The sequence below is a fragment of the Triticum aestivum genome, chromosome 1D (assembly GCF_018294505.1).
Source record: "Triticum aestivum cultivar Chinese Spring chromosome 1D, IWGSC CS RefSeq v2.1, whole genome shotgun sequence".
NCBI classification, from domain to species: Eukaryota; Viridiplantae; Streptophyta; class Magnoliopsida; order Poales; family Poaceae; genus Triticum; species Triticum aestivum.
In genome coordinates this window covers 231,447,703-231,471,391 of record NC_057796.1, presented here as the reverse complement: position 1 = coordinate 231,471,391, position 23,689 = coordinate 231,447,703, and the positions used below count along the sequence as shown (strand labels likewise).

General features: G+C 49.0%; 1 protein-coding gene across 5 annotated transcripts in view; it reads right to left on the bottom strand.

Moving 5' to 3' along the window:
• Positions 1 to 3,928: 3,928 nt before the first annotated feature.
• The window catches only part of LOC123181165 (DNA topoisomerase 1), a 33,103-nt gene continuing 13,342 nt past the window's right edge, over positions 3,929 to 23,689 (bottom strand). For 2 of the 5 annotated variants that reach the window (XM_044593410.1, XM_044593411.1), the window contains exons 11-22: positions 23,492 to 23,575; positions 23,289 to 23,357; positions 22,636 to 22,695; positions 22,088 to 22,159; positions 7,463 to 7,570; positions 5,834 to 5,910; positions 5,438 to 5,521; positions 5,135 to 5,246; positions 4,959 to 5,048; positions 4,824 to 4,889; positions 4,656 to 4,751; positions 3,929 to 4,472 (exon numbers count right to left, since the gene is read on the bottom strand). In XM_044593410.1, coding sequence (XP_044449345.1) covers positions 4,347 to 4,472; positions 4,656 to 4,751; positions 4,824 to 4,889; positions 4,959 to 5,048; positions 5,135 to 5,246; positions 5,438 to 5,521; positions 5,834 to 5,910; positions 7,463 to 7,570; positions 22,088 to 22,159; positions 22,636 to 22,695; positions 23,289 to 23,357; positions 23,492 to 23,575 — 1,044 coding nt within the window. In that variant the 3' untranslated portion in view covers positions 3,929 to 4,346. Of the gene's footprint in view, positions 4,473 to 4,655; positions 4,752 to 4,823; positions 4,890 to 4,958; positions 5,049 to 5,085; positions 5,247 to 5,437; positions 5,522 to 5,833; positions 5,911 to 7,056; positions 7,285 to 7,462; positions 7,571 to 22,087; positions 22,160 to 22,635; positions 22,696 to 23,288; positions 23,358 to 23,491; positions 23,576 to 23,689 lie in introns of those variants that run through there. The other 3 variants (XR_006491526.1, XR_006491527.1, XM_044593412.1) reach the window with 3 other exon arrangements.

Genomic DNA, 23,689 nt, shown 5'->3' with positions numbered 1-23,689 from the left:
ATCGTATGTTAATAGGTTTCAACGATTTTTTTCCATGAAAAATATTGGAAACCGAATAAGAATTGTGAAAAAAACAAATACCAAAAAACCAATAAAAGCGAGAACTGAAAGAAAACGACAACCGAGAAAATAAATGACGAAAAATACAAGAAAAATTAGAGTCAGAAGACATGTTTGCGATTTTTCACTTTGTGCTTCTCGAATCTGTGCTTGCAAGAAAAACAAATATATGCATCTGATGGAAGCACAATTTTTTTTCCAAGAAGCACAGCGATGTTTCTAGTGAAGCAAATTTGTGTCTTCATAAGAGGCAAGTCTGTTTGTGCAAGCATAATTATTTTTCTTCTCCGAGAAGCACAGCTCGCGGAAGCAAATATGTGCCTCTACGAGAAGCAAATTGGTGCTTCTCGTGAAAGCATAGATTCCCCCCCCCCCCCCCTTTTTTTGAGAAGCACGGTCTCCTGGAAGTAAATCGGTACCTCCACAAGAAGCAAATTTGTGTTTCTCGTGGAAGCACAAATTTTTTTCCCGTTTCGAGATGTTGTGCTGCTCATGAAAGCAAATCAATATCTCCACCAAAAGCAAATATGTGCTTTCTATGGAAGCACGGATTTTTTTTCCTTTTTCGAGGAGCGCAGTGCTTCTTGTGGAAGCAAATGTGTGCTTCCACGAGGATGCAAAGTTGTGCTTTTTGTGGAAGCACTTTTTTCCACGTAAAAAGAAAATGACGCGCATTTTGTCTCTCTTCAAAACCTAAGAAAACTAGGCGGAAACTGAAAAGCCGAAAAACACAGAAAAACAAATTTCAGAGGGACCGCCCAACACATGACATGTGGCGACAGCTGAATACACCACTTGACATGCTGCCAGGCCATCAAAAGTAATCCTTGGAGGTTACCCAAACCTTCGGTTAGTTGCTCTCTCCTAAACAACGCTTAAGGCGTCGACTACCTCAGCAGTGCATTGTGCGCACACTCGTATGGGTTGACCCAAACGCTCGTCAAGTTACGTTCTCACCCGTGTACACTCGTCTATTTTTTCCACTAAATAAACAAGCAATTCTGGTTTTCAAAACGTGACTACAAGTTTTCTGATAGAATTTCAAAGTTTTATGAAATATAAAAATATTCATTTTTTGTCAAAAATCATATATTTGGAAAAGTTCATGAATTTCAAAGAATGTCTCAAATTTGTAAGAGTTCTTAAATTTGTTTAAAAAATCATGAATTTTAGAAATTTCTCAAATTTGAAAAGGTTCATGAATTTGAAAAGGTTGATATATTTGGAAAAAAAATCTCAAAATTGAAAATTGTTCGTGGTTTCCAAAAAAGTCCACAAATTTGAAAAAAAATTCTCGAAAAAAAAAATCATAAATTAGAAAATATTCTCAAACTCAAAAAGTTCACAGGTTAAAAAGCGTGCATTTGAATTTAGAAAATGAAAAATATAAGCAAAATAGAAAAAACATCAGTTGGAAGCTTCTAGAAGCTTTAAGAATTTGAAAAACTTTTGTGAATTCAATTTTTTTATGGATTTTAAATAAGAAGAAACACAAAAGTAAATATAAAAAGAAAAAAGAAACAAAAAACAAAAAATAAAATTTGTTGAAAGTTTTTAGAAGCTTCACAAAACTTGGTGTTGTAAGTACAGAAAACCAACCTACATGGGCCGGTCCATTTACTACGAAGGTGAACTGGGAGGGTGTTCGCCATATACAAAATAAAAAGCTTATAAACGGCGCATGAAGCGTCAAATAGGAATTGACACATGTACCAACTTCATGTCCTAAATTTTACTAAAAAAACTGCATCTCATAAATAAATAAAGAAAAATGCTAATTACTACTAAAAAGGGCTTTACCTATTTCTTTTCCTAAATACAAAATTAATCATAAGTAGATAGCAACACATGACAACTACTTACTCTCAGATTTCCGCAAAAAAAACTACTTACTCTCAGAGTGTGATACGTGCTAATGAGTTTTTTTATCAAATAGTTTTTCTTTTCTCCTTATAGATCAAACACCAACCATGCTTCATACAAAGGTAAAAAACAACTACCAACCCTGTTAAGGATGGCAACTACACAAGTAAAGCACAAATAAGGCCAAACAAGAGCCCCAAGGAACATGAACAAGCCAAGCTAAGCACAAGGACTAAATGAGCTCGTTTGATCCTGATGATGAGCATAAATGGTTCGGGAGCGCCTCGATTGCCTTCGTGAAGCGGGCCATAACCCCCAAGGCGCACACCAAGTGACGGGCCATGCGACAGCAAGATACAACTACAGTCAATCATTCTGTAAAGATATGTGATTTTTTTAAATGGCAAGTGTGATCCCGGAAACACATTGGATCCATCGCTTGTACACACTGTAAGTTCTGAAGGACAAATACATGACCATTAATTTGTGAAATGTAATTAAATTGTTTCACTCACAATTTGGCAAGATTCAGGTATACGGATATGGAATTTGTAAATTTCCTGTTGCATGAAGATATCAAATAATTCTTTGAGTTTTACAAAATATTTGTGTTTCATCCCCTACATAAGTTACTACTCGAGCAGCATTCGAACTTGCTCTTGCTAATCCACTCAGACTTGAAAGTAACTACATGTGATATGAATTTCGGGTATGCGTAATGATTTATTTTTATCTTGTGGGTCCATATGTTGAATATGAAACGTGTTCCTCTTCCTCCCACTAATGGTAATTAAACAATTCGAGGGTCACAACTCACAGTTGTCATGTCAATATCTTTTTTTCAATGCTATTTACTTGCATGAAGAATCAAGAAAACTCAATTTTGTAATAGCATTTCTTCCATTAGGTACCACTTTAGGATATAATAAATTATTAGGCCGAGACAAATAACTTGGAGGAAAAAAGTACTTCACCTTTATTTATGATCTCCAGTATTGCTTTAATTATCATCTCTAGATTATATATTTTGTGTTTTGTCAATTCAATTTTAGCCACATGGGAAGTTCACTTTCCGACATGGGGGGGTAGATGTGTTCATTTCTGATAAAAATGCACACAGTGACCATAGTTCATTTGTTAATGGCACACAACCCATGTCTCGAAGTGGCGTCCCATGAACCCTACCCTCAATTGATCAATCTTCAAAGTTCCTAGACCAGGCCAACCCTGATTCATGGCTACCGGCATTTTCTCCATAGCGAAGCACATGCATTGTGCTAGGAAGTAGCTAGCGGAGGGCGGCCCTCACATCCTGCTTGGCGAGATCAGATTTGTTGAGTTTTAAACATTCCCTTGCGTTGGCACAGCTCAATGACAGGCGTGTCATGCGGTGATCGAGCTCGTCGCCTCATGTTCGGACGTGTGTGATCTAGTGAACACCGTAAAAAGGAGGATAAGTGGCGCCATGGGTGGGATGCGATGTTAGAATTGTTTTCTCCCGTTGCAACCCACGGGCATGTTTACTAGTTTGTTGAAATTACGGAAATCATAGTTAGATGAAGACATATTTGCAATTGCCATAGTTTTACCTTTGCATAAGAAATACATAATTCTCTTCCTCCAACCCCCTTGCATAGTAGACATGAAGTGCGCTCTACTACTACACTGGGGCTGCTCAATCTCACAACCATGGAGAAGACAGTGTGCATGAACTTGCAGAGATGACTGAACTAGTATGGTATACATGGATATGTTTCTCCTCAGTCCAGATAATGTTCATTTCGCTTTGTTGTTGAAGCACCAGTTCTCCTTCGTCAACTTTAAATAAGGGCAGAGTGGAGTGATTAACCTTGTACCATCCAACAACCATGGAAAGGATGCAACGATGTGACAAGATATAGACGTGGTGATTCAAGTGCTATCATGCCACTGGTTGGCATCGAATGCGGTGAGCACTCGACTACTTTGCCCAAGAACATGCTAGTTCATTGCAACCAACAATCAGTGACCTTTAAATCAAACCACCAAAACTCTTTTAATTTTACATTATTTGGCAATATGATCTATGTTCTCTATACAGCTGCTGACGGCGACCCCGTAAAAGAATGAGAGATGTTACTCGTCTGCCGTATATAACCTCGTAGTACGGAGAAATCCGGCAAGAAATACAACTCAGAAGGCATGAGCATCTGAGCACATGTTTTATATGCTTACTTGACCAATTGTCCTGCCGCGCATGCAGATCCATCAGCATCAAAAAGCATTACTGGGAATTGAGGCACACGACCACTTGAATAAATACTGACTGCTCATTCTTATCCCTGATCCACTCTGAATTTTGTGGACAAGCTTGAGCTTGACATTGACCTTTGTGGTTTTGGGCGTGTGCAAGTTTCCACGTTGGATTTGTGGCAGCTGATCACTTAATGCCATTCGATGGGTTCTGCATTTTTGTTAGTTTTTCCCTTTGGTCGACCATTATGTTTGGCATTTTTACCCGTCAGAAACTTCAGTGCATGCTCGAGCGTAATCTTCTTTGGGTCTTGAGTCTGTAATCAGCCATTTTCAAGGCATTGTTAGACTTGCAATGAGAACGTCCAAATTGAGAACTGTACAATTGTAACTGCGTATGATTTCTATTAAAGTTTCTTCATAACCAGTTGACAACAATGCCGCCAACATCAGAATCCCATTTCGTATGGTTTCTGGTATTTAACAACACCAACACGTACCTTTGGCACTGGAGCAAGGGTTCCCCTGTGCCGGATACTAAATCCAGCTTTAGAATGTGTCATAAGTACTCGATGCTCGTCATCAGGATGTTTTCCCTGTTGGCAAAGATATCATCATGATTCAACTGAACAACGCGTACAAATATCTAACATTATAGAAAAGAATACCAGAATTTTTGGATACTGCAATAGCTCAATTGCATCTTTGATAGTGATAGAGTCAACATCTTTGACCTGAAAAGTTAGATATTTGCAATAAGTTTCTGGAAAGACAATTTGAAACGGTAATAATTAGTTAATTACCTCAGAAAGAGGAGCTCTTTTCTGAGATGCCCCCTTCCGATCCTCTCCAACCTGGATGTAGTAACCATAAGGACCTTGTTTCAAGAAGACCTGTAGAATGAGCAAAACTGTTGTACACACTTCCTACCTGAAAAATAAGTAAAGCCAGATGCCATACAGACTGAAAGAAAAAGGACCTTTTCACTTGTATCAGGCATGATACCAAGTAACCTAGGTTCAAAAGACCTTGGAATTTGCTCGGAGGTTTCATTTTCATCATCTTCATCTGATAATGTGCGAGCGATGTACCTATCATAATTAATTTAGCCATTAGGTATGATTGGTAGTGTCCCCGTAAAAAAAAAGATGATATTCAATTATAATCAAGAAACTGCAGTGGAAATTACAACTTGTAAAAATAGAGAACAAGGGTTACTGCAGAGATCAAGCTCCAACTTCAAGGCATTTAATGTTCATGAGTAGGGATAACAAGATCATACTTGCACTTCGGATGTCGATCGCAGCCTATAAAAGAGCCTTCACCATACCTGCTAACTTTAAATCTGAGGGTTCCTTCAGAACAACTGCAGATATTCAGCAAACAGTTAAGTAGTATTAAGAAAGAAACATGGTTAATGCATCGCATAATATGGTAACATCCTAGGTTTCCCCTGCCAACTTAATATGGACGAATTGTGCAAACATCTACGTTTGGGAAATGGCAAGTATTAAAAACTAGACTTCCTAAACAGGATTAAATACTCCCTCCGTCCCATAATATAAGATCGTTCAAGCTATGTTAGCTTGGAAAACGATCTTATATTATGGGACGGAACGATCTTATAATATGGGATGGAGGGAGTAAATTATTCAAGTATAATTATGGCATGCCTTACCTAGGGCAAATCCTACTATCGGTGTCAAGGTCAGGAAAGAGGATAGGACGGAATTTCTCTTCAAGCATTCTCTCTACCTGCAACAAGGTGGGTGATTCAAATTTCAGTTAGTGATCTAAACACTCTTATATTTCCTTACGGAGGGAGTACTTAAGTAACTGCGGGATGATAAGATAGCAACTTATTTGCTACAACTAACAATGATCTATCAAAAGGACTAGATCTGCATATCATTAGCCAATGGGTGGGATGATGATGAGGAACAATAGAGAGGAGGAAAAGAAAAAGGAAATCAGAAGACAAATCCATTTGACTACTCCTAGGTACTTCTACTCTAGTCTAATTATTTGTTTGTCTTAGCTTTAGCTACTGTTTCGGGGGAGACTTGTATGAGATCTCACATGTGAGCTCGTGAGATCAACCCCAAAAAATCATATTTAGACATTCCGAAAAAATCTGAAATTATTTGACAACATCCATGTGGGGTATGTCTACAACTCCGGAAAAGATCAGCTCAAAACTCGATGTATATTTAGATATTCAAAAAAGACAAATTCGAATGTGAATAGTGGCAGCTTTAGGTGAGTAGTAGTTTGACGCTATTCACATCCGATTTTGTCTTTTTTGTTTCTATTAATGTAAGTCGAATTAGGAGGTGAAACTTTTTGAGGTTGTACATCAAACATTGATGTGTGCCTACAAAAAATTGAGAATGTTTGAACATGTATTTTCAAAAAAATACATCTCATTGATCTCACCTAATGTGAGATCTCACACAAGTCTAATCCCTGTTTTCTAGGGTCTTCTAGCTGTGAGTATAATCCTAAGTCTTAAGTAACATTTTCTAGAGTGTTCTGGAGTCCTCACCTCTAGTTCGTAACCAGCCTATGTACCCCACTACCTATAAGAGACTTGATGTTTTTATCTAAGATCTTGGACTAGATCTTGTGCTCTAGGAGTTTTGGATTGAACTCCTGCTGCCATATCGGCCTATATTCGCCTCTAGAGCGATATCTAGCGCAGCACATTGAAGTAGTTCCTTCAACGTAAGTGTTGTCCACTTTGTAGCAGCAAGGTGGAGTTCAATCCCAGCCAGCCTCCTCAACCTTGCGCTACTTCAGATGAGCTCAGGTGGGATTCAACATCCTACTGGAGGTGCAACAATCCCATCTAGGACTAGTATGTTATTTAGCTGGGGGATCAGTGAGCTGGTTACATCTTACTTTGTTCATCTATAAGCCTGTTCCCAAAATATTATAGCGAGCACTGCAAAAAAGGGTAATTAGGTAAATACATACAAAATTTTGTTTGAGTAAGAATAAGGGCTCTAGAACTGTGTTTTAGTTGGGTGATAGCAGCCTTTCAAGCAATAATGACAAACTATCCATCCAAAATAAGATGTATCCGCAGATGTAAGAGAATGGTCTTAGCCCACAACTTATCATTTGTCCCTGGAAGAAATGCAAAACTTGCTAGTTTCAGATGAAATGTCAAACAAAAGCTGGTTTGACTATGAGATAGTAAAACTTGGGAGTAATAACCACATGCGAGATGTAGTTGTTTTACGTGAAAAACCTTCTGGGTGCAAGGGTACAGATATTTTCCAAGGAACCACACAAAAAAAATTACCTTTCTGACATCCCACTGACTAGCATCTCCGCAATATTTGCTGAGTCGTTCCCAGTAATCTTTCAGGAGACCCTTCCATTCAGTTGACCCAGCAGAGATATTGTCTAGCTGTTAATGAAGCAGAAAAAGGAACATTAACAGGATTATTACCACAACTGAATTTCTCATATGCCTAGTTACTTGCTGTTAACAAAAGAAAGAAAAATCTTCATATTACCACGTTTCCTATTCGGACATCAGCGTAGTTCTCATCTTTAAGGAAAAGGGTTATCCAGTTGAGGATCATAGCCTTATGGCAGAATTATATATTGACTCTGTACCCTTGGTTCTATTATGAATTTACAATTAATATCTTGAAGGAAAAGGGCTATCCGGTTACTCTGTTTTGGGAACCATGTAAAGTTGCAAACCTGTAAATCACATACCCCAGTATTCCACTGAGCACCAATAAAACCAGTGTATACATTCGTATTTCTTTCCCTTGTAAATGTTGTTTGGATAAAAGGTATTTAGTTTGCTTGCTGGGAATCCTGAGCTAAACACAGAACTAAGTGAGCTCAGACATGATTACAGGAACAGGGAGATGAATAGAAGTTTCAGTATTCAACACACAACATAATCTGGTCAACCTAACAAGAGATCCAATATCTGAATCACAAATTTGGTAACCTAAAATCTTAATATCACAAGCGATCAAGATGCTCAATTGAGTAGCACATCTGACAATTATAACACCGCAGATCTTGCTGGGGAGGCCAAGCATGGAGAAGCTGTGGAGGGAGTTGTCCGTGAGAGGCGTGGATAGAGAAGACATGAGCAGATCAGGCGAGTAGAGGAGGCGGGCAGTGAAGGAGGCTCGTACGGCAACAGAGGAAGGGTGTAGGAGCAGCTGGGTGCCGCCGGTGAGGGCAAGGGGAAGGGTGGTGCTAGACCAATTAGGAGCGCGTGGAGCCATTGACAAGCTGGAGAAGCAACTAAGGAGGAGAGCTCGTGGCGGCCGGCATCACCCCGCGTGTGGTGGTCGGTGGTCGCGTCTCACTCTGACCTGATATTTGTTCTATTGAAATCCGAACCAGCCTACCAAATTATTACTTTCCGGGCGTCGAGGAATACGACGTATTGGGGTTGGACCAAAACAGGGGATCCAAACGAATTTTGAAAGGTCTGAGCTAATTTATTCATAGGCCTGTAATTTACACCTGTATTAGGATAAAACTGGGCTTCCATACGGGCTTTAAGAATCATAGGCTTAGGGTAGAATTCCATCTTGACTCTGTACCCTCGATTCCACTAAGATCATTGATCAAAGCTTCTAAGAAAGGATAAATAGTGATGCAGAGGCTGTCATGGTCATGGACTTACCTAGCCAAGCTCAGTAGGAGACTGCACAAGGAATAGGAACTACCCCGCTGGACTGGGCTATGCTTGCATATCTTCATATTTGGATTTGTTGTTAGAATAATCCGAGGCACGTCGTCAATCATCCGAGGACCAAACAATCACACAAGGCACGACACCGAGATTTGTTAACGAGGTTCACCAAACTCGGCTACATCCCCAGGGCCTGACTACGGGCGCTCCTTCCCGTGACACCATCACAATACCACACATGCCGGCACGACACTGAGATTTGTTGTTAGAATAATCCGAGGCACATCGTCAATCATCCGAGGACCAAACAATCACATGAGACACGACACCGAGATTTGTTAACGAGGTTCACCAAACTCGGCTACATCCCCAGGGCCTGACTACGGGCGCTCCTTCCCGTGACACCATCACAATACCGCACACCGGCCACCCGAGCACCGGCACACGCCGAGTGTGCCTGTGCTATTATGGTGGCGTAGGTTACATCGTGTGTCTATCCTTGCATTATATAGGAGGCCTAGGATACAAGTGCCCTATTAGGACACGACTCCTACCTTATCTAGACACAGTACAACTCAGAGTCCAGATGTAACCTACCTTGTAGACAATATTCGGCACAACTCCAAAACACTCCACCTTGGCGAATATTCTCCACCATCTTGAATCCGTCTATGTGTCAAACTTCCATGTACATTGGACTTAAGCTTATCCATGAGTACCACTGCTACTTCTAGACTCCATATGACTCCACCTACAACTGTAGTCCCTTCTTTTGTTGATCACAGTCAACACTCGAGCAAAATTTTGTTCCTCTTTACTCTACTTTGTGCTCCCAACTTCCGGAGTATCCGTTCAACACCATCACACACCGATCATTGATCTGCATGAAAGTGAACAGCTCACTTATTACGTGCCACGCATAAGAGTAACGTGAACTCAACATCCTCACTCTTTTTGGACCGCCTGTCTGAAACTTGAAGGAATTTCACCGTTGCTTGTAGTCACCCCGAGTCAAATTCGCAGTTGTCTCGCCACATGCCTGACCAATAGAGCCGTGGTCCGTCTCCATGTCCCGTGCATACTGCACACCTCGCCGCTATTAGCCTATTACCGCGTCGAGCCTCTGCTGACTCGTCGAGTCTCAAGGGTCACAAACCCACACCACTCAACCCCCACTGCAGAGTACCACTGATCATCACTGACCGATGACGAGTTTCACTTTTTCATCGGACCACTGGGCTCCAGTCTGAACCATGTGTCTCTCGCTTTTCCCGTTCAATAGGCTTCGACTCTCTGTCAACTTACATCGTAGCCCCTCAATCAACACCGAGTGGAATCCTCTGTCGAACTCCAGCTCCACCTTCAACATAACTCCATGGTAGATGATCAGTCCACCCCATGCCCCGTCGACTTCAAGCTCTCATGCATACGCCGTCTTGAATCAACCCCACGCCATAGTCTTGTCGAAGCCACACAAGCCCTCGGACATGTGCCACATGTTTCCACGCCCATAAGTCGGTCACCGAGACATCTGGCGGTCGAGCGAACGGCCCAGCTGAAAAAGGGGATTGCCCCCGCGTCGCTCCCAGGAGGGGCGACTCGGGCGGATCCCACAAGCGCGCCGCCGCTGCCTTCCTCCTCCGATCCTCCTCCCCTCACCGCCGCCGAAGGACGCCTCCCGTCTAAGGCCGCGAGGCTGACGGCGGTGGCGGGTCCTCATCCTCCTCGTGCGACTGATGGTGGCGGGGACCCCATCCCTCTCGCATTGTGGGATCTCCAGGTGGAGCTCCATGGCGGCCCTGGACGACATGGTTCTTATGGCGGAGATGGGCGCCGGGGCGGCGGCCCCGGGTTTTTCCGGCGACCACGACTGCCGTTGTGGCCACGAGGGTGGCACGGCGTCTGGTTCGAGGGGCTCGGTGTGGCTCAGCTACTCATCTCCGCGTGGTGCGGGTGGTGGCGGTGGTGCCCGCTGAGATCTCCGGCCTGCTGTTGGGAGCCGGCGGGTGACGCAGTCCTTTGGTTCTTTTTGCTCTAAGATGGTGTTCTGCCGGTTACCGACCCTCATGGATCTGGCCATTGACGAGTTCTGCAATGCTCCGCTGGAGATCTTCATTGGGTGCTTGACGCCTGTAGATTTCTGGATCGGATGGGATTCGGTCGTGTGCGCCCCTATTTCAGCCTGAGTGGCTTCAAGAGGATGTGACGCGAAGCTCTGTTGTCTGTTGACAGTATGGGACACGTCGGTATTTCGATTTCCATGGTGAAGACAATGACAGAGAACGTCATGGTGGCTGAGGTCTGAGGTCTTGTAATAGCGGATCGAGTCTTTGCGGCGATGAGGACATTGCTTGGTGATTCATGACTCGTGGCAGCGGCATCGGCAAGTGGGGGCGGCAGCACAAGCAGAGTACACGGTCTTAACTTTCAGGGTGAAAACCCAAGGTCCGGCCTTAATTGGTTGTGCCTGGCAGTGACCTTGTTGAAGGCATTGTTTTGAGAGCGCAGATCTTCTCCAGGGTGAAAACCTAAGATCTAGGATCGGGCGATGACGGTGCTTCTGCACTGTTTACTTCTTGGAAGCGTCGCTTTTGGAGAATTAGGACTTCGGGTGTTGTCTAGGCGGTGGTTCGTGCTGCAGCTACGAGGAATTGATCACTGTTGCGGGATCTTTTTTTTCTTCTTCTTATTGTTTTTGGCTGTGTGCATCCGTAATCTCTTTACGATATTGCGTTGTTGCAGAGGCCGGGTGTAATTGGTATCTCCACGATATTAATATATTCCCTTTTTCGAAAAAGATAAGTCGGTCGCCATCAGCATCACGATTCCTATGTCGTCTTCGCTGAAAGTGGAGTTGGAATAATCTGAGGCATGTCGTCAATCATCAGAGGACCAAACAATCACACGAGGCACGACACCGAGATTTCTTAACGAGGTTCACCAAACTCGTCTACATCCCCGGGGGCCGACTACGGGCACTCCTCCCCGTGACACCATCACAATAGCGCACACCGGCCACCCAGGCACCGGCACACGCCGCCAGCTCCCCCTGTGTGCCTGTGCTATTATGTTAACATAGGTTACATCGTGTGTCTACCCTCACATTATATACGAGGCCTAGGATACAAGTGCCCTATTAGGACACGACCCGTACCTTATCTAGACACAATACTGTCGGCGTTCTGGGAACGGGGGTCCCCAGACTAGCCTGCCTGCGGCCCACGGCGTGGCTCCACCCGCGGCCCAGTACGGCCCGTCTTCACCAGCAATCACTCAAGACCCTCGCGAGGGGCCAAGCCTCGCGAGGCGGACGACACAAGACCTCCTCAAGGGCAGCCTCACCAGGCTGGCTCGCGAGGGGCGGAGAGATCAAGGCAAGGCGAACCTCGCGAGGTTCCAATGACGTAAGCCATGACGACCAAGGCCAGGCGGGCGCCAGCGCGCACAGTGTCCTCGTTTCCTCTTTGGTGCTAAGGAGGCAAGCGCAGGCGAGGAGAACCGAGGCATCAGGCAAAGGTTTCCATATCGGTGCAACGAGACCAAGACCAGCAGGACGGCAGGAGGGAGGTCACCGTGGAGCCCAAGACGGCGTCACCACCAGAGCCTTTGGCAGACGAAGACCACCTTTAGTCAGGATAGCTTGTACTAGCTGCCCCCCTTCAAATTGGCCGTTGTGGCATCCCTTCCCGCTCAATATTTGGGGAGAGGACCAGGCCTCTATAAATAGGACTAGACACCACAGTAGGAGGCATCTGGCACTCATCTTGGACGGAGATTCAGACCATCCTCGCACCCACCAAGCACAAGAACACCTCTCCTCAGGAGGCTGTTCTTCCCCTTGTACTGTTCATCCTCAACCCGAGAGGCAATCCACCACACCACACTGGAGTAGGGTATTACACCACAACGGTGGCCCGAACCAGTATAAATATCGTGTCTCTTGTGTTGCGAGTTCGTCGAGCTAGGCTTTGAGATCGCGGTGAGGCTGAGGGGGTGGTTAGGTAGGGGAAAATCTTCGTGCATACCCCAGTGTTCGAACCTCAAGGGTTTTGCCGGAACCCGAAATCCGACAAATACAACTCAGAGTCCAACTGTGACCTATCTTGTACATAGTATTCAGACACAACTCCAACATTTGTTAGATGCATATCTTCACATCTGGTTAGTTTGGATACGGTATTGTCTTTAGTTGATTTGTCGCACTAGATATCCTTGTCAGGTGGCTGCCAATATAAGCATGATATCACCATCTATTTTCATCAAGTAATAAATAACAAAGTCTTGCCAAATCCCTAAAGTCCACCGTTGGTCTCTCCCTTGGCTGGCTATTCTAGATCTCTTCACCCAAGCTGTGACCACCATCTAGAGTCATTCTACCTCAAGTCGCCACTGCTGACCTCCCTCTTTACATGTTTACCACCAATGATAAACCAGGTTTATGATAGGCACTCTGCTGGAAGTGTAGAAAATTGATCCAGAAGAAATGGTTATCCTCATTTGTTGGTTATAAAAATTCTGAAGATGTCATTCATCAGAAAATTCATGGAACAATATGTAGTCGAGGTTTCAACAGATTGCTATGATCTAGTGCCAAAGGGTTTGTACAGACCCCCACCCCCAACACGAACATCAACACCAGACACACACACACACACATGCAAGGAGGCTTATTGACCGATTTGGATATCTCCCAAGTGTTTTCGTATTGTATTTCCATTGTAAATTGTGATCAAAAGCCTTTTCTCCTTCTAAACAATTCATTTGATAGTAACCTGCGTTCAGTTATGATTTTAGTGGAACTCCACTGTGCAGATTCATATTGTTTAAATGGACGAACAGGGTTGCGCATCTCCACATGGCCAACATTGGGTAGAGGGGTTTAATTTATTGTACAAATACTAGTCATTTTTTTATGGCTACTTGCCACAACCAGTTTTCCCATAATGGATTCAGAATCACAATTCCTAAATTATTCTGCAGCCATAATGCTGAGGTAACAACAGACAAAGGTTTCCATATCGGTGCAACGAGACCAAGACCAGCAGGACGGCAGGAGGGAGGTCACCGTGGAGCCCAAGACGGCGTCACCACCAGAGCCTTTGGCAGGCGAAGACCACCTTTAGTCAGGATAGCTTGTACTAGCTGCCCCCCTTCAAATTGGCCGTTGTGGCATCCCTTCCCGCTCAATATTTGGGGAGAGGACCAGACCTCTATAAATAGGACTAGACACCACGGTAGGAGGCATCTGGCACTCATCTTGGACGGAGATTCAGACCATCCTCGCACCCACCAAGCACAAGAACACCTCTCCTCAGGAGGCTGTTCATCCTCAGCCCGAGAGGCAATCCACCACACCACACTGGACTAGGGTATTACACCACAACGGTGGCCCGAACCAGTATAAATCTCGTGTCTCTTGTGTTGCGAGTTCGTCGAGCTAGGCTTTGAGATCGCGGTGAGGCTGAGGGCGTGGTTAGGTAGGGGGAGATCTTCGTGCGTACCCCAGTGTTCGAACCTCAAGGGTTTTGCCGGAACCCGAAATCCGACATTTGGCGCGCCAAGTAGGGGTGCGCCGAAGCTTTCCATCCGTCGATCCGCGTCCCGTCGCTTCGTCATCTCCATGGCGGACGCTCGCCGAGCTCGCGCTGAGCGTCGGGCCGCCCTCGCCGCCCGCGTCGCTCAGACGGCTCCCGTCGGCGGGCCTCCCCGTCGTTCTCCGTCACCTGCCGCCAACGCCGCCACCGGCCCAGCGGGAAACGAGCAGCAAGCATCCTCGCTGCACCCTCGGTGCGGCGGGACGGTCGCACCGCCACTCCGTCGCTGACTCCGGCCGGCTCGTCGTCTCACGCTCGTCGTGCTCCCACGGATGCGCAGGCCGCGTTGTGCATGGCACGCGAACTCCTGCGCTACCGCCCCGCCGACGACCTCTACGAGGACTGGCTGGACCGCATCGCCGAGCTTGTCAGCGCTGCAGGGGGCTCCCCCGCGCCATCCCTCTCGTTGTCTCGCCCTCCGCCAGCTACGGGCGACGTGGCCCACGGAGCGCCACCACCACCACCTCCGCACCAAGACGGCGTCCTGGCGCCAAGGCGCGCGGCCCCCCGGCGCGACCCGCCGCGTCGGGCGCCCGTGCGCGAAGAAGGAAGCTGCCAAGAAGTTTCTCGTCCGCAAGAAAACGCTCCCGCGCTCCCAGCACCACTACGACAAGACCGTGCGCCGCCTCAGGTGGCGGTGCGCGGACATCAAGGGCAGGCTCCGCATCAGCAAAGGGTCCCGGTGGCCACCGCAGGCTGTCGCGCCTTCACCCCTGAGCTGCGTAGCGTCGCATGGCCGGGCAAGTTCAAGCCAGATCTGCCTCCTCGCTACGACGGCACCCCCGACCGCGCGGAGTTCCTGCAGCTCTACGAGCTAAGCACCGAGGCGGCAACGGCGACGAAAAAGTCATGGCGAACTGGTTCCCCATGGCTCTCAAGGATGGCGCTCGTTCGTGGCTCCTGAACCTGCCTCCAGGCTCCATCTCCTCCTGGAACGAGATGTGCGACCGCTTCGTTGCCAACTTCCAGGGCACTCGCGACCGCCCTCCGGCCGCGGGTGACCTGCGTCGCGTCAAGCAGCAGCCAGGAGAGACCCTCCAGAAGTACATCCAACGCTTCAACAACGTTCGCCTCAAGATCCCCAAGGTGACGGACGAGGCCATCATCTCTGCGTTTTCTGACGGCGTCCACGACGTCAAGATGAAGGAGGAGCTCGCCATCCACGAGGAGCCGTGCACGTCCTTGGAGTTGTTCAATCTGGCGACCAAGTGCGCAAGGGCTGAGGAAGGGCGCCTTTCCCTCCTCGAGCTCCCAGCTGCCGACCTGGAGGAGAAGAAAGCCAAGGCCAAGAACGTGAAGCGCAAGGGGGTGGCCGTGCTCACGGCGAAGCCAGACACGAAGCGCGGCCGGGACCAGCCCGAGTCATCCAAGAGCAGCCGACCATTCTGCGCCTTCCACAACGTTCACAACCACAACACTAATGACTGTCAAGAGCTCAGGGCCATTCGAGATGGACGCCTCGGTCGACGCCCCGAGCGCAACGACCGGGGCTACGGCCGAGGAGGAGGACGTGGCGGAGGACGCTGGGACGACCGTGGCCCTCGCCAGGAGTGGCTAGACCGGCCTCGGGAGGACCGCTGGCAAGATCAGCCTCGCGAGGGCGCCTGGAGGGATCAGCCTCGCGAGGACCGCCCTCAGGCCAACGCCGGTCTTCCCCCACTGCCTCCACCGCCGAGAAGGAATGACGACCACCATCAAGACGAGGGGGCTGGGGGCTTCCAGGAGCCACGTGCTATCGCCTGCATCCTGGGCGGAGCTCAAGCCCCAGCCTCTCAGCGAATCTTCAAGCAGTTTGCTCGCGAGGTGAACGCAGTCCTCCCCAGGCTCGAGGCCACACGCCCGCTTAGGTGGTCCAAGTGCGCCATCACCTTCAGTTCAGCAGATCAGCTCAAGTGCGCGGCCACCGCTGGCGCCCTCCCGATGCTTTGCTCACCCGTCATCAGCAACGAACAAGTCACCAAGACCCTCATCGACGGCGGCAAAGGGCTTAACGTCCTGTCCGTCGAGACATTCGACAGCCTTCAAGTGCCCTACGATCAGCTTCAGCCTACCAAGCCCTTTTCAGGAGTGACCGACGGTTCCACCACGCCGATAGGGCAGGTCCGCCTCCCTGTCACCTTCGGACAGCGCAACAACTACCGCACCGAGCTCATCGACTTCGACGTCACCCACATCCGTCTGCCATACAATGCCATCCTCGGGTATCCGGCCCTGGCCAAGTTCATGGCGGTGACACACCACGGCTACAACGTCCTCAAGATGCCAGAAAGCGGCGGGATCATCACAGTTCCCTGCGAAGAAAAAGATGCGGTGTGCTCCCTCGAGCGCGCCTTCCAAGCAGCGTCAATCGAAGACCCCGACAGCAGTGCAGCACTGTACCCTCCTGAGGTCGTCCCCAAGAAGAAGCAGCAGCTACTCCGCACAGGGCCTCAGGAGAGCGGCGCCGCAAGCGGAGCCAAGTCAGAATCGGCGCCCGCGTCTGGGGCGCCTCCCTCCCTCGCATAGGAAGGCGCGCCCGGCGCCCTCCTCGGGCAGGGCTCGGGGGCTCTCTTCTGGAGGGCCTCCGACCCTGCCAACATCACGAGGGAGGCGCTCGGGCACCACGTGGAGGCGTGCTTCGCAGCACGTTTCCCTCAGGAGGACACCGGGCGAGGAGCGCCCGGCGCTCAGGAGTTCATCGCCAAGACCACATCAGGAACTGCAGGATGCAAGAGCCATGCGCGGCGATCGCCGCTCACCTGGTGCGGCTCCCCATCCAGGCGAGGATGGCGGGCTGCGCGTCTGCGTCGACATCCCAGGGCTCAACAGGACCGCATCTCAGGAGCTTTTCTGGCCTTCGCGCGCGGGACGCTGCGAGGGCCTGCCTCACAGCTACGTTCGCATGCCTTTCGGCCTGCCGAGCATGGCGTCCGCCTTCCAGCGCAAGCTGCGGAGCGTCCTGGCGGCTCAGGAGGCCAGGCACCACGCAGTCCTGGCAGAGATGGAGACGGTCCTCAAGGAACCGCCTGGACCCCCAGAGCCTCCCGAGGCTCAGGGCACTGGTGGCTCGTGAGGAGCAACCCCTTCATCACGCGTCTTCAGCTGCCTCAACACCCCTTCGACAACGGAACCAGGTGACATTTTCCAAATTCATTTAGCTGGGAGCGCCCCCAGGGCCGCATCATTCCCAGGCCGCGTGGGTCCGTCCCTGCGGCATGTATCTATTTTCTATGTCTCTAGCTTACCTTGCTGGGGGCGCCCCTCGGGTTGCATCATCCCCAAGCTGCTCGGGTCCAGCCCAGTGGCATGTATCGTTCTTGCATTTACCTAAGCTAGTCTGCTTTTCATGCTTAACCTATCTGTGATTATCACCTGCTTGATTGTCACCTACCACGGGAGCTGTTCACACTGGCACGGCGCTTGTGCTTGGGTCCGTCCCTGCAACGTTGATAAACCTGAGCGGTCGAGCTCTGACCCGCGGCACGCCCCGCGCGCGTCACCTCACCAGGCCCTCAGTGCCTTCATTCTCTTACGAAGCGACCAGTGGCCGGCCGGCAATCATAATGGCAATCTATGCCCCTCCTCGCGCTGACTTGCAGGAACCTCCCGAGGACAACAGCGGGCGGTACCGCGGGCTCCTTCTCCCATGCGATTCGCTTGCGCGTTAAAAGGGGGGCTCCTGAGCATCGTGATTCAGGAGCTCCTACTGGCTCTCCAGCCCTCACCCCCTGGCCTTGACCACGGCATCGCGACCTGGCATACCAGCGGCGGCTGAGCTCGCTCGAGGGCCGGGACCTGAGGACGTAGAGCACGAAGGAGAGCGTGGGGGAGAAGGGGAAGCACGCACGGGCCTAACCTAGCTGCGCCACGACCGCGGACGCACGAGTCCGGCGCAACGCAAGAAAACGACTCCAGACTGCCAAGATAAGTTTCGTGCTCGGACCAACCAATCGCTAAGACACGGGATTCTCACTTGCTGCAGCCCTGCCACGGCAACGTCGCCTCCCTTTCTTACCTCTCGGTGGCCGCTTGCGCGCTAAAGGGGACCTCCTGAGCATCGCGTCTCAGGAGCTCTTACTGGACCTCGGGCCGCTCACCTCCTGGCCTTGACCACGGCATCGCGACCTGGCATACCAGCGACGGCTGCAGCCTGCCTGGGGACCGGGACCTGTCAGCGTAGAGCATCAAGCTGTCGCGAGGGTAGAAAGGGGAGACCGAGCCGAAGCAGGGCACGCGCTCGCACAATTTCATAATAAGGATAATATCAACAAAAGACATAGCAGGTTCTTTACACACCCCCACGGGGTTCGTTTTGATTCCTTATAGGGAACAAAAGAGGGGATTTCCTGGGAGCCCTATCTACACGCGCCAGCGCAGCCGACGCCATCATCAACAGTGGGCCACGGGAGGCCGGCGCCAACCCCATCCAGATCAGCGACGGCGGCGGCCGGGCGCTGCGGCTTTGCTCCGGGCTCGGCGAGAGCTCGGAGGCACGTAGCTGTCGTCGCTCGTCTCCGGAGTCTCGTAGAGCTCGGGAGAGTCGCTGGACTCCCAAGCGACGCCACTGCTACTGGATGAGTCGCTGGTGCGGTGGGCGGCAGGCCCAGCTTCTGCCGCGACACGATCCAGGCGGCCTTCTCCGGGGCAGCACTCCAAGCGGCGGCCTTCCGCATCGAAGACCTTGAAGAACATGGTGGAGGCGCCGTCGTACCTGAAGTGGATCGCAAGGGCGCCCCTTGCGCGGCAAACCCGAGCAACCTCGCCCCAGCCGCGGGTCATGAAGATCTTGCCCGGGGAGACGGTTTCCACTTCCGCTCCGGTCACCGGGGCGTCGCAGTCGGCGTGCTGCAGCCATAGCTCGAGGGGCCCCCTCGGCGGCATCTCAGCGGAGAAGAACTGGGGGAAGCGGACCCAGGAGCGCGGAGGCATCGCCGCCCACAGCACGAGCTCGCGCGAGGAGTCCACGGCGTGGGCCCCTAGGGCGACGGCGTGCGCCACCATGGCGCGGCAACCACGGCCGCGGCGTGGGCGACGCCGCTCGCCGCCTCTTCTTCCTGAGCCCTCGGCTTGGGCATATAAAGGCAGCGGATACCCAGGAGGTGGCCGCTCGTGCCAAGGCCTTCTCACCTCCTGCCTCACGACTACGTCACGACGGTGGACCGGCCTCTTCTTCGGGGGAAGCGGCCCGGGCTCGTCGCGGGGAGTTTTTCCCTTCTCCGCGGCCGAGAATCTTCGGATTGGCGCCATGGTGTCACTACTAGCAATGGAGCAAGGGAGAAGAATCGAGCGGAGCAGGAAGGGATGGGCGACGGGGGCTTTGCCCCCCCCCCCTCTCATTTATAGCAGGAGGAGGTCAACCGTCAACCTCCACGATCGCAGGTAATGATAACCCTTTTTGCATGCTGCAAGGACTCGTCAAGTCGGGCAGTTGCCGAGGCAGCGTGGGGAAGCGGAGACGCCCACGTCCAATCAATCGCCACGCGTCGACCAAGGCCGCAGGCTGTTGGGGCCCGCGGCGCTCCGCACTTGCCCTTTGGCTTCGCCTCGAAGCCAAGTCCGAGCGTGCCTTGGGCCCGGGGGCTACTGTCGGCGTTCTGGGAACGGAGGTCCCCAGACTTGCCTGCCTACGGCCCACGGCGTGGCTCCACCCGCGGCCCAGTTCGACTCGTCTTCACCAGCAATCACTCAAGACCCTCGCGAGGCGGACGACACAAGACCTCCTCGGGGGCAGCCTCACCAGGCTGGCTCGCGAGGGGCGGAGAGATCAAGGCAAGGCGAACCTCGCGAGGTTCCAATGACGTAAGCCATGACGACCAAGGCCAGGCGGGCGCCAGCGCGCACAGTGTCCTCGTTTCCTCTTTGGTGCTAAGGAGGCAAGCGCAGGCGAGGAGTACCGAGGCATCAGGCAAAGGTTTCCATATCGGTGCAACGAGACCAAGACCAGCAGGACGGCAGGAGGGAGGTCACCGTGGAGCCCAAGACGGCGTCACCACCAGAGCCTTTGGCAGACGAAGACCACCTTTAGTCAGGATAGCTTGTACTAGCTGCCCCCCTTCAAATTGACCGTTGTGGCATCCCTTCCCGCTCAATATTTGGGGAGAGGACCAGGCCTCTATAAATAGGACTAGACACCACAGTAGGAGGCATCTGGCACTCATCTTGGACGGAGATTCAGACCATCCTCGCACCCACCAAGCACAAGAACACCTCTCCTCAGGAGGCTGTTCTTCCCCTTGTACTGTTCATCCTCAACCCGAGAGGCAATCCACCACACCACACTGGAGTAGGGTATTACACCACAACGGTGGCCCGAACCAGTATAAATATCGTGTCTCTTGTGTTGCGAGTTCGTCGAGCTAGGCTTTGAGATCGCGGTGAGGCTGAGGGGGTGGTTAGGTAGGGGAAAATCTTCGTGCGTACCCCAGTGTTCGAACCTCAAGGGTTTTGCCGGAACCCGAAATCCGACAAATACAACTCAGAGTCCAACTGTGACCTATCTTGTACATAGTATTCGACACAACTCCAACATTTGTTAGATGCATATCTTCACATCTGGTTAGTTTGGATACGGTATTGTCTTTAGTTGATTTGTCGCACTAGATATCCTTGTCAGGTGGCTGCCAATATAAGCATGATATCACCATCTATTTTCATCAAGTAATAAATAACAAAGTCTTGCCAAATCCCTAAAGTCCACCGTTGGTCTCTCCCTTGGCTGGCTATTCTAGATCTCTTCACCCAAGCTGTGACCACCATCTAGAGTCATTCTACCTCAAGTCGCCACTGCTGACCTCCCTCTTTACATGTTTACCACCAATGATAAACCAGGTTTATGATAGGCACTCTGCTGGAAGTGTAGAAAATTGATCCAGAAGAAATGGTTATCCTCATTTGTTGGTTATAAAAATTCTGAAGATGTCATTCATCAGAAAATTCATGGAACAATATGTAGTCGAGGTTTCAACAGATTGCTATGATCTAGTGCCAAAGGGTTTGTACAGACCCCCACCCCCAACACGAACATCAACACCAGACACACACACACACACACATGCAAGGAGGCTTATTGACCGATTTGGATATCTCCCAAGTGTTTTCGTATTGTATTTCCATTGTAAATTGTGATCAAAAGCCTTTTCTCCTTCTAAACAATTCATTTGATAGTAACCTGCGTTCAGTTATGATTTTAGTGGAACTCCACTGTGCAGATTCATATTGTTTAAATGGACGAACAGGGTTGCGCATCTCCACATGGCCAACATTGGGTAGAGGGGTTTAATTTATTGTACAAATACTAGTCATTTTTTTATGGCTACTTGCCACAACCAGTTTTCCCATAATGGATTCAGAATCACAATTCCTAAATTATTCTGCAGCCATAATGCTGAGGTAACAACAGGACAAAAGCCCAAAACTACTCAATTTTGCATATTTTGAACCAGTTACACATTTCTAAATAATATTGTTAATAGTATTATTTAAAGCAACAGGAAAAATGAACACGGTATAACCTTTCTTTTCAAAGTATGTGGATCTAACTTCCTACTGAAATCAACTTGCAGCTTTCCAGGAATTTCATATTATCCTAAAACCACTAGCTAAGCTGGTTTCTGAAACCATAGCAAAGAACATGGACAAAAAAAATGTACAGATAAGCTATAGGCTGAAAAAAAATTAGTACCTCCGTCTCCATGTTAGCAGTAAAGCTGTAATCGACAATCTCAGAGAAAAGATGTGAAAGAAATGCTGAGACCTGTAAAACAGATGGTGTTGAGCATGTGTAAAAATTAGACACAAGAAAGCTGAAATCTCATACACAAGAAAACTGAAATAGTGCAACCTCAGCTAGGTGAACTGAAAGAACGCCTTAAAACACAGGCTAAAGCGATATGCAAAAAAATTAAACAGCAGAAAAATGAAATAACAGGTGAAGTGTACTTGGGCATTTGAAAAACCATGAAATGTACAGCGTTGTAAGGACATCATTTCATCTTGATAAGAGACATGAGAAAGAGTAATAAAGGTACAATTACAAAGATGATGAGTTGGTACAATGCATACAAATGCACTGGCAGTGCAGACAATGTAGCAAAAACAATGCACGTAGCTGTCAGACATTATTTCTGAGCAAATCAACATAATGGAATTTCAGATGGCATCACGACAGTTGTTTTGACCAAACAGGATCTTTGCAGAAGGGTGAAGATGGCATCAGGAACAAGAATATACCATTCGACCGCGGAATTCAGGGTGCAGAACACGACTTTTTACTGTCACGTATTTCCGGTCCTGGATGGCACAAGTATGGCAAAAACTCTTATCCATTAGCACAAGTAGTTGCTAATGATAATGAATGAAGAAAGTACCGCCAATGGTAATTAATGGAACTATAAATTTGGCATATGGTGAATCCATAAGACCTCGCAACTGCTGGTCTCGGCCATGTGTTACTGTTATCAAAACATGATACTTGTATTTAGCATGGAGAAAACTGTAAACTAACCAGTTGTGCATACTAGTAACCACCCGGGAGAGAGACCTGTTAATCTGTACTAGAAATCAATTGAGTACGCCAGGTTTCAGAAAACCGAACCCATGTTGCAGACCACTAAAAAAGTCAACTTTCCCAGCAACCCAAAAGTCAACTGTGACATGCATTGCTAAGTTACCGCATGTCACGTGTGAGCTTTGTGGCATGTGGCCATGTGCAGCACTTGAGGCCAACTACATGAACCAACTAAGCCAAAGATGTCATTCAGCATTAACGTGTTCACAAGACTTGACTCGGAAATCATCAGATATACTAGAAATAGCTAAACGGACATTCAAGAAAGGGAATGGGATGTATTTTTCACATAACAATAGATAGCACGTTAGGCTACCTGCAACACCCTCATTATAGAGGCGTACGTAGACGGCCTTCCGATTCCAAGTTCCTCCATCTTTTTAATCTGGCATTACAAGGCACGCTGTGAAAATCATAGGTTATAGAACAAACCAATACTAAGGAACCCTTCTTATTTCAGGCATGTGCAATTACAAGAGGAATACCAAGTGAAAATCCAAACCATAGGTTATTACTGACCAATGCACCCTCAGAATAACGGGACAGAGGTTTAGTAAAGTGCTGTTCAAGATTCACGTTAACGGGAGACACCAAATCCTTCATCTGAGAAAAAGGATATATGCTATGACATAGTTCAATGATGGCCAGCAATCTGTGGTCACATGAAGAAAAAATGGGTACAGAAAGGGAATGTCAGAGGCCAATCAGCAACTGCTA